The following is an 11,071-nucleotide window of genomic DNA, read 5'->3' as shown; positions in this document are numbered from 1 at the left end:
TGGCCAATGCTCTCCTCGGCAGCGACGTTCAGCTCGACGAGGAGGTCTCCTTCCAATTGGGACCTCGCGTGAAGGACATGCTCAAGGACGTGTCTGAAGAGGAGGCCCTTCGGACGGCCAGGGAGTTGACCTTCAGGCTTGCTGCGATCTACACTAAGTTTCCACACCCCGATCGCAGCAGGATGGTGAGCTTGGAGCAGGAGCTTGCAGCAGCGAAGACAGAGCTCCGAGAGGTGAAGGCCTCCGCGTCGGACTTGAAGACCCAGTTCGACCGGCTGAATGGCATAAAGGCTGAGCACGCCAAGTGCGTCGGTCTACTTAAGGCTGCCGATGATCGGGCAAGGGAGGAGCAGACGAAGGCCAAGGAGGTAGTAGAGGAACTTCGCAAGCTCCAGCGACGTTTTGATATCTGACGTTGGAGCACCTGGCCGCCGTCGGATCAGCTACGGATTGGCAAAGAAAAGCCAAGGAGTATCAGGCCGAGCCGCGGGTGGCCGATGAGCAAGTTTTTGCTCAGTACGAGACGGGCTTCCAGAATGCTGTCGATCAAGCCGTCTTCTATTATTAGTGCTCCCCAGACCGATTTGACGTAAACTTGGGGGTGGTCGATGGAAAACTGGAAAGGGTCTTCGACCGGCTAAACGAAGTGAATGATCCTTCTACAGGCAATTAACTTAATTTGATTGTATATTTTGACATAACCGATCGCGTCCGATCAGCCTCGTGGTCGATCGCGTTCGATAGGTTATTAGGCCATTTTTTGATAAACATGTTATGTAAATATTAAGTGGCTTATTTCGTTGATTTGCTTCTTTCGTTGTTAGTATTGGGGATCGGCCATTTTCTTCTATCGTTTCTCGCTGGCGGTCAACCATTTTACTTCTAATAATCTGTTATTTTCATCGGTCAGCTGCGCTTAATGTCGACTTTTAGTTGGGCGATCGGCCCATGATTTTCGACTTGTTTCTTGCGATGTTTTCGTTTATTTGACCCGAACGGTTGACCCTTGTTTGCACGTTCAATTTTAATTGTTTAGATCGTAGACGTAGTACCTCGATCGCTTTGGATAGCCCGTGTCACTTATGTACCCGTGGGGTTAATTAGATCGCTTGAATCAGTGCTGACCGAGCGGGACTTCCTCTTGGAAGTCTGCGCCTTGACCGATCAGGCTTTGCTCGAGTCCCGTAGGGAGCCCCGTCGATCGGTTAGTTAGATGAAGTTGCATGAAACGCTCATTTTATTTAAAATATCAACTGTAGTACATTTTTAGGTGCAACGCGTTCCATGTGTTCGGTATTTCTCTGTTGCTCAAGTATTCCAGCCGATAGGCTCCGTTATGCAGGCTTTCGGTTATGCGGAACGGGCCCTCCCAATTCGGTGCTAGCTTTCCTTGTGCTGACTTTTTGTGCGCTTCGTTGGTTTTCCTCCACACTAAGTCTCCTCGGATAAAGCTCCTTGGCTTAACCTTCGTGTTATACCTCCTTGCCACCATTCTCCTGCACGCTTCAGCTCGCACGACCGCTCTTTCTCTTCGCTCGGTCGTCCAGTCCAACTCCTCGCGCAGGCATCCATAGTTTACCTCAAGATTTTGCATGTCCCGCCGAAGAGTCGGCTCCCCTACTTCAATTGGCAGCATAGCATCCATTCCGTACGTCAAGTTGAAGGGTGATTCTCCCGTCGTCCCGTGCGGGGTGCACCGATAGGCCCAAAGGACCTACGGTAGTTCATCCACCCATGCTCCCTTGGCTTCTCCCAATCTTTTCTTCAACTCCGCCACTATGACCTTGTTCATGGCCTCAGCCTGGCCATTGGTCTGGGGATGCTCGACCGAGCTGGTTACGTGGCGTATCCCCACTTGCTTATAAAAGTCCTTCAGCTTCTTGTCGATAAACTGACGGCCGTTGTCGGTGATGATGGTGTGGGGAAGGCTGAAGCGGCAGACAATGTTTCGCCAGACGAACGAATGCACCTGCCGAGCGGTGATGTTGGCCAGGGCCTCTGCTTCGACCCACTTGGTGAAATAGTCCACTGCGACCACTATGAACTTCTTCTGCGCTCGGCCGATAGGGAAAGGCCCGACGATGTCCATACCCCACTGTGCGAACGACCAAGGGGCTGTCAGGCTATGTAGCTCGGACGGAGCCCTCTTCACGTCGTTTCCATGGACTTGGCAACCTTCGCATTTGCGTATCATGACCTCACAGTCTTGCTCCATGGTCGGCCAATAGTAACCTGCTCGGAGTATTCGTGCCTTCATTGTCCTCCGACCGGTGTGCATACCGCAAATGCCATTGTGGACTTCATTCATGACATACTCGGCTTCTTCTCTAGATAGGCACTTGAGGAGCGGCGCTGTGAAGCCCCGCTTATATAGATCTTCTCCAATGACCACAAACCGGAGTGCTCGTCGTCTCTCCATCGGTTTTACTTCTTCTCCCGCGTCACACCTTCTCAGGAGTTCTCGCACCTCCCACATCCAATCGGTCGACCGGCCTGCTGTTGCGCATTCTCCTACTGAGGGTCTCATCAGGGTTTGCCTGATGATGGTTTTTAGCTGACCCTTTTCTTTTCCTTCTGCCAGTTTGGATAGCCTATCGGCTCTGGCATTTTCCGCTTGGGGGATATGGTGGATTGTAATTTCTTCGAACTTCTTCATGGCTTCAACCGCCTTGTGAAAGTACTGCAGCAGCAGGTCATCCTTAACCTGATATTCCCCCTGTACCTGCCCGACCACGAGCTTCGAATCGGTATTACATTTTAATCTTGTCGCGCCCAGGTCTTTCGCTAGCCGTAGCCCAGCAATTAGCGCTTCATACTCTGCTTGGTTGTTCGATGCTTTAAACTTGAACTGTAGGGAGTGCTCAACCGTGAAGCCGCCCGGTCCTTCAATGATGATTCCTGCTCCAGCGTTGCGTTTATCCAATGACTCGTCAACGAAGAGAACCCACGTTTGCTCCGATAGAAGGATCGGTTCGTGGAGTTCGGCTGCGAAATCTGCCAAATGCTGTCCTTTGACAGATCCTCTTGGTTCGTACTTGAGGTCGAACTCAGATAGTTCGACCGACCAGGCGATCATCCTTCCTGCCAGGTCGGGCTTCCGGAGTATTTTGGCTATAGGGTGATCGGTTCGGACGATTACCTGGTGGCTCTGGAAGTATTGGCGCAATCGGCGCGCGGTTGTCAATAGCGCTAAGGCTATCTTTTTAATGAATTGATACCTTGTTTCTGCGCTTTGCAACACCCGACTGATGAAATATATTGGTCGTTGCTCCGGATTTTCTTGTATTAAGGTCGCGCTAATCGTGTCATCCGAGATCAATAGGTATAACTGCAGAGGCAACTCCTCTACCGGTAGGCTCATAATCGGGGGACTGCTGATCATCTCTTTTATCTGCTAGAATGTCGCTTCGTATTGATCTTCCCACTTATCCGCGGTCTGCTTCTTCATGATTTTCAAAATCGGCTTAATCTTTTCAGTGAGCCTGGGCAGAAAACGCGCAAGAGAGGTCAGCCGCCCGACCAACCGCTGGATCTCCTTCAGATTCTTGGGGCTCCTCATCTCGGCAATAGCGGTGCACTTGTCCGGGTTGGCCTCTATGCCTCGGGCGGTCAACATGAATCCCATGAATTTTCCGGCCGGCACTCTGAAAACGCACTTCTTAGGATTGAGACGCATGTTGTACTTGCACACTTGGTGAAAGACCTCCTTGAGGTCGCGCACGTGGTCCACGGCTGTTTGCGACTTCACGACCATGTCGTCCACGTATACCTCCATGGACCGACCGATCTGCCCCCGAAAAAACCGGTCCATCAGCCTCTAATAGGTAGCCCCTGCGTTCTTCAGGCCGAACGGCATGACTTCGTAGCAGAAATTCGCCCGATCCGTGATGAACGCCATTTTGGATCTGTCTAGACCATACATAGGGATTTGATTGTACCCTGAGTATGCGTCCAGGAAGCTCAGGAAGTTGTGCCCCGAAGCTCCGTCGACCAGCCGATCGATGCTGGGCAGAGGGTATGCGTCCTTCAGGCAGGCCTTGTTGAGATCGGTGAAGTCCGTGCACATTCTCTATTTCCCGCTTGCCTTCTTCACCATCACCATATTCGCCAGCCACGTGGTGTACTTAATTTCTTTTATAAAGCCAGCTCCCTCCAGCTTCCTCACCTCCTCCTCGACCGCTTTCCTACGCTCCTCTCCCATTTTCCTCTTCTTCTGGGCGACCAATCGAGCTTCTTTGAAAATAGCCAACTTGTGGGACATTACATCCGGATGAATGTCCGACATGTCGGCTGAGGACCATGCGAAGAGGTCTTGGTTTTCTAGGATTACCGCGCCCAAGAGTTCCTCTTCGTCCGGCTTCAGAGCTCCCCCTATCTTCGTGATCTGACCTGGTTGCTCCCCGATCGAGATGTCCTTTGTATCTCCCCCTGGCTGAATCCGATCTTCCGTGTTCGTTCGGGGGTCAAGATCTGTCATGGCAACTTCCGATCGGTGCTGCTTCCTGGGGCGGCTGTAGGGAGCGATCTTCAACCCTGCGGCATAGCATTGTCGGGCAATCTGTTGGTCCGCATGTACAGTGCATATTGTTCCCTTGTCAGATGGGAACTTCATAGCCAGGTGCAGTGTGGAGACGATCGCCCCAAAGGTGTTCAGACAGGGTCTTCCTAGCAGCACATTATAGGAGGTGTTAGCTTCTACTAATAGGAATCTAACTCTTACCTTCCGGCCGTCTCTCCGTGATCCGATCTTGGTACGGAGGTCCAGGTAACCTCTCATGTCTACCCGCTTGCCCGAGAATCCAACAATCTGCTCGTTGTAGGGGACGATCAGGTCCTCGGAGAGATTCATCTTCCGGAAAGTCTTCTAGTACAGGATGTTGACCGAGCTCCCCTGGTCCACCAACACCTTCCCGATTCCATACTCGGCTACCTCGATGGAAATGACCATCGGGTCATCATGATCCGGGTCTGGGGCCTTGAAGTCTTCATCGATGAAAGTGATGGGAGGCATCGACCGGATCTTCTTCTCCACCAGGTGAACCGATTTCAACGCCCGAACGTGCCTCTTCCGGGCGGCTGAGCTCGATCCTCCCCCGGCGAAACCTCCGGAGATGGTATTGATATAACTCATCAAGGGTTTATCCCGGCTCCGACTACGGCTCCTCCTTGGGCTTCGGTGGGTCCGAGACGGTTCTCTCCCTCGCCTCTCGGGCGCCGACTCTCTCCGCTTCAGCCATCTGGCCGGGGGGGTCTTCGCACGGGGCTTCTGTTTCTCACCGGGCTCCACTGAGGACGATCCTGCTGAACATACTTCTTCAAATGCCCCTGCCGAATTAGCTCCTCAATCTTTTCGCGGAGCGTGTGACACTCTTCGGTGGTGTGGCCGATCGTCCGGTGATACTGGCAGTGCTTGTTGCCATCGGCATCAGGAGGTGGGGGCTTCTTCCTGGCCGCAGGAAGTGAGTCGGCGCTAAAGGTGTCCTGCAAAATCTTAGCCCGAGGGACGGCCAAGGGAGTATACGTAGTGAACTTCAGCGTCTTTCTCTCGCTGGGCCAAGCCAAGGTTTTGCTCGATCGAGGGGCGGTCTTCTGGACTGCGGCATCCTCCTTCTCTCTCTTCTTCACCCTAAATTCCTGCAAATCTTCCATCTGTATGAACTTGGTCGCTCGTTCCCTCATCTCCTCCATCGTCTTCGGCTTCTTGCGACTTATCCTATCTGCAAACACACCCGGCTGGAGCCCATACGAGAAGTGATGCCGGGCGATTTCGTCGCTGAGATCCTTTATCTTGACCGACATCCGGTTGTACCGATCAAGATAACTCCTCAGCGACTCCCCATCCTTTTGTCGGATGTTCACCAGGTTGTCGACCGTCAGGATGGCCGGCTTCAAGGGTGCAAACTGTGTGCTGAATCTTACTTTCAGAGCGGCGAAGGAATCAATGCTGCTGGCCGGTAGCTCAGAAAACCACTCCATCGCCTCCCCGGTCAAAGAGGTCGAGAAAATGCGACACCAGATCGGGTCGCTAACTGCGTGGAACATCATCTGGTGCATGAAGACCCGCATATGATTGTTGGGGTTCGTCGTGCCGTCGTACTTGTCGAACGTTGGCATCTTCCACTTCTCCGGTAGTGGCGTCTCCAGGATGTATGGGGTGAAAGGGGAATGGCCCGACGCGGGGATCGGTTGGCGTGAAGGGCGACCTCCCTCGTTTGCTCCTGAGCTCTCGGCCATCGTATGTGAGAGATTTCCCCTCGACGTTGGCGTCTTCTCAACCCGAGCAGGCTGTGATTGCTCCTGTCCTATCGGGGGTGGGCGACTCTCCACCCATTCGGCGTCTCGATGCTGCTGCATCCAACTCAGTCTGAGCGGATCGGGCACAGTGGGTGTCGACGGGATTCCCTTTTCCTTCCGTCGAAGGGCGGCGTTCTCCTCCCGCAAAATCTGCATCTGTACTTCATAGTTTCTTTGCATGTCATCCATCCTCTGCTGCATCACCCTTATCATCTCCCTAGTGTCTGCTTGATCATTTGCCATCATTCCTCCGTCCATGTTGCTGTTTCGATTCCTTGTGGTCACCATAAGGGTGTATGGCCTAAGTAAGACTGCTCGGCCCCACGGTGGGCGCCAAAATGTTTCAGGTGTAGGGACCAAGAGCCTACTAAAGAACCTCTTCAAGCTTACTCCACTTCTCACTACAGCGATAACTTCTTCAAGAAAAATCCACTCCTTTGCTCGATCGGCTGGGATGACGATCGGGGTACCTGTCTAAAGGGCTCCGATGCTTAAGTCAGTAATGAACCGATCGGTGTATCAGAGTAACTGCTGTAATAAATGCGAATTTAAGATCCTCACCAACCTACCTTTGGGCCCTATTTATAGTTTTCGGTGTGGGCCTGTGTTCCTTGATCACGGCCCAATGATTCTTTAATCAAGATTACTGACTCGTTTAACGTAAATTAATCTGATTGACTGGTTGTTTGACCGTGCGACCGATGGCCGCTTGACTAGGTTAGTTATGCCCTATTTTTAACAAGTGAACGATTCATGTATGGTTGATCGACCGATGGGCGCATGTAAAGGACTACGCGAATCTTAAAGAGATTGATCGACCGATCGACTCGATGGTTGATCAACTGGTTGTCCTTTATTAGGTTAAGGTGTTATTCGTGTGGGGTCGATCGACCGATGTCACATTGGGGATCAGAATGTCACTCGTTTGTGCGTTACCGATTGATCGATGGGCCTGAACGTGGTTTGATTGTGAGACCGATCAACCGATTGCTTACGGCGATACAGTGACTTATTTGTATAACCGTTTGACCGATGGTCCTACAATTTATTCACCAGGTCGTTCGACCGATGGTCTCTTAACGATGTGATGTGGTTTGTTTGTAGAACCGATTGACCGATGGTCCTACACAATTTATTTACCAGGCCGTTCGACCGATGGCTATGTTTTACACGAGTTTTTCCAACCTTGTCCGATGGACTTGAAGACTGACTTTGGTCGATTGACCGATGGGACATACAGTACAAAACCTATTATTCATTATTATTTTAATACTGGTGTCGTATCAACTTCAACCATGCTGAATCGATTAACATTTTTCAATTTTATTTTTTTCATTTGTGTCGGTCAATGGGACCCTACATTAGTGAATTTATTAGTGTCATCTAACCGACTCTAATAGCGTTCCATTCATCGACACACACAATATTTTGGACTCTAATATCTTGTATTCTTGTAACAACGTATCATAGAGGTTTGTTACAAGGTTTAAAAGCAATCCAAAAAAGTGGAATGTTTTAACTATGAGAGTGTTGAGTCTCTCTCTATGCTGAATGCCCTCTTTAAAGGTTCAGTCTTCTTCCTCTTTTTTAATGAACGATTCTCAAGTCTTCTTGGGTGGGCAATAGATTTGCTTAGATTTTATTCTATTTATTTTTCAATTCAACAACTGATTTCATATCAACTAAATATTATTCATTAACATTTGAGCACATACTGATTCCAAATTTCAAATCCATGAATTTTCAATAGTGAGATTTTATCCTAGAGTATGAACTTTAAAAAGTTTTTTACAAAAATTACATATTATATTCTCTTAACCTAAACAAAATAAGAAAATAAATACTCAAAACCAAAAAAAAAATATTTTTTTATTTTAAAATTACCATTTATTCTGAAATCATATGCATTGATGTTGACTTTTAAGTTGTAGTGCATGTTTTAAATTTTTGTAAATTGTTAAATATTTTGGATTTTAATTAATATTTTTGTTGTAGTGCGTATAAATATTTAATTTTATAACTTATATGATCTTTTAAACTGTTATAATATTTTATTTGTTGTTATTAATATTTTAAAATTTAATTTATACCTTATCTAAAACTATTTTTGTTTCCTGTAACTATTATTTGAAATTTCAGTTTAGAAATCATTTAAAATATATATCATTGTTTAAGGTTAAAATACCTTTTTTTTTTTTCATCAAGTCAAATCAGTCTTAATTTTGTTTTTGTGCTAAAAAAGGTTCTGATTTTCGTCAATTTTGTTCAATTTAGTCATTTTTTTTCTAACACCGTTTATATCATTAACGATCATGAATAGTGATTTCCACGTGTCACCTCGTGGTCTTTTTAATTTTTTTTAATTTTTAATTTTTAATTTTTTTAAATGCCCACGTGTCAACCCAATCGCGTGCCATATGTCAGAATCAATGTTTTATATTCAATTTGGTCCTTATATTTATTATTTTTGTTCAATTTAGTTTCAATCTTGTTTAAAATTGAGCAATTTTGTCACTCTCGAAATTGAGACCAAATGTAATTTTTATATAAAAGTTATAATGATATGAATTTTAATATATTTAATAAAAATATTTAATAAAAAATGTTAATTTTAATATAAAAATTAAATTTGGTCTCAATTTCGAGAGAGACAAAATTGGTTTATGTTAAAGAAAATTAGGACTAAATTGAACAAAAATAACCAATATAGGGACCAAATTGAATATAAAACATTGACTCAAAAACATGACACAATGTTGGGTTGACACGTGTGATGTGATCCCAACAAGGCTTATAGCTTGGGCCAACGTCAAGGCCCATTCCATGGCCCACATGCACCTCAATGCCCAAGTTCAATCAAAGGCCAAATAACAAGAGACATGTCAAGACATAAGATTAAACTTTATTTTTGGGCCCATTGTTTAGGCCATGCTTTAAAAATAAATTGTAAAATTACTAGAAGTAATTTTGGGTCATAATTGATCTAGCTTTTATAATTAGGTTCATTCAAGCCTAATTACAAAAGTCTAAACCAAGTTTGCATCTAGCCTTAGCCATGAGTTGCACATTTAGCACATGTGTTAAATGAGGAAAGTGTGACATGCCACATGGCATGTGATCCACTTTTTGTGGATCTTAGATCTAGATTTAACATATGTGCTTCACATGGCCACCTTGTATTTTCATTTCATTTAGTCTTGCATTTGGTTTTCATTTTAGGAGATGCTCTCTACTATAAATGAGAGACTCCACACTCTTTGTAAGGTTACTCTTGAATTGTTAATGTAAATACATGTTGAGATCACTCCATGACTTGCATTTTTGAGAGTCCAAATTGCTAGAGCATTCTCCTAGATGTCTCCTCTAGCCCTTCTCCCTAAGTTGGCCTAACCTCTTAGGAACCTTCACCAAACCACTTTCGTTGCCACTACATCTCCAACCTTCGGTGCTTCATCCATTTTGCTGCAAGGAAGCTTCAATCAACCATCAAATTCCACCATAGAACTTCATTAACGTGGACACTTAAAAAAAATTAAAAATTAAAAATTAAAAAAAATAAAAAAATTTAAAAAACCATGAAATGACACGTGGTAGTCACTGTTGATGTTAGCAAAAAAGGACCAAATTAAACAAAATTGACAAAAAATGAGACCTATTTGAGCACAAAAACAAAATTAAGACTGATTTGACAGAACTTGACGAAAATTGGGACGAAAAAGATATTTTAACCAAACTTTAATAATCTAAAGAAAACAAAACCTAAATTTAATATGGGGTTTTTAATGTTAGGAATAACGAATACCATGGATTCTTAGATTTGAAAAAGTAAAGATGTTAAAATGGATTCTGACCCGTGAGTCAACCCGGGTTCACTTAACCCACGAGTTAAATGGGTTTGAGCTGGGTTGAAGGTGGATTGATCCACTTAACCCACCAACATTTTTTTACAATTTTTAAATTTTTTATTTTGTTATAATTATTTACTACTTCTAATTATATATGTTTACAATTTCATATTTTTAAATGTTAAAATATTACTCAATATTGTTCTAATGTTTAATTAATTTGTTTGTCAAGTTATATACGTTGATACTTTAATCTTTAATCTATATCTTTATAATATAATTTCTATAACTAGGTGAACACTTTAATTCCACTATTATTAAAAATAAATTAAGTCAATTCACTCAATAAATATATAAATTAAATTGCAAAGAAAGAAAAAACATTCATAACTGACCCAACCTACTAACCAACCAACTCGTGGTGAATCGCACCGGGTTGCAAACTTTCTGGTTCACCAAAAAGGTGAGTAGGGTTGAGCTTACCCTTTTTTAGCTTAACCCATGGTGAGTCGGGTTGACTCACTTTGACACCCTACGCAAAAGTAGAATCCTTAATAAATTAAAGAAGATAGAATGTGTTGTTGCCAATAAATTAGAGAAAATAGAACATCTAGTTATGCTAACTTCCTACATCCAAGCATTCTTTTTCTAGGCATAATAAGTATTGTTTCACTTTCAATTACCAATTACTAACACTCTATAAACACGTATTTTGAGTGTATCTAAAGTCATTGCATCAAAGATTATTAGTGACATGATAACAAACACTAGTATCGAGATAACATAAAGGATCATGAATGGTTGAAGGTGTTCCAAGAATAGTGGTATCACCAGCTTTTGAAGGAAGAAATTGTGAAGATTAGCCAAGACAATAGTCTAAGTATTAGGTTCATACCTATGCCAACAACAGTGAAGATAAATATGACCAATCT

General features: G+C 44.7%; 2 protein-coding genes across 2 annotated transcripts; both read right to left on the bottom strand.

The window, feature by feature from the left end:
* Positions 1 to 1,714: 1,714 nt before the first annotated feature.
* LOC114165466 (uncharacterized) lies at positions 1,715 to 3,361 on the bottom strand. The gene has a single exon (XM_028050084.2). It carries the CDS (start codon positions 3,359 to 3,361, stop codon positions 1,715 to 1,717), a length of 1,647 nt encoding a protein of 548 aa, XP_027905885.2.
* Positions 3,362 to 4,069: 708 nt separating this feature from the next.
* LOC146881554 (uncharacterized) lies at positions 4,070 to 4,849 on the bottom strand. The gene has a single exon (XM_085669232.1). The coding sequence runs from the start codon at positions 4,847 to 4,849 to the stop codon at positions 4,070 to 4,072; it is 780 nt and encodes a 259-aa protein (XP_085525358.1).
* Positions 4,850 to 11,071: the final 6,222 nt, after the last annotated feature.

The sequence above is a fragment of the Vigna unguiculata genome, chromosome 11 (assembly GCF_037176805.1).
Source record: "Vigna unguiculata cultivar grain cowpea cultivar isolate G323 ecotype 2 chromosome 11, ASM3717680v1, whole genome shotgun sequence".
NCBI classification, from domain to species: domain Eukaryota; kingdom Viridiplantae; phylum Streptophyta; class Magnoliopsida; order Fabales; family Fabaceae; genus Vigna; species Vigna unguiculata.
Note: the sequence above shows the minus strand (reverse complement) of the source record. Positions and strands in the feature narration are given on the sequence as shown.

Excerpts from the sequence above, each read along its gene's own strand:
- LOC114165466 (XM_028050084.2), bottom strand. The coding sequence starts at position 3,361 with ATGAGCCTACCGGTAGAGGAGTTGCCTCTGCAGTTATACCTATTGATC.
- LOC146881554 (XM_085669232.1), bottom strand. The coding sequence starts at position 4,849 with ATGAATCTCTCCGAGGACCTGATCGTCCCCTACAACGAGCAGATTGTT.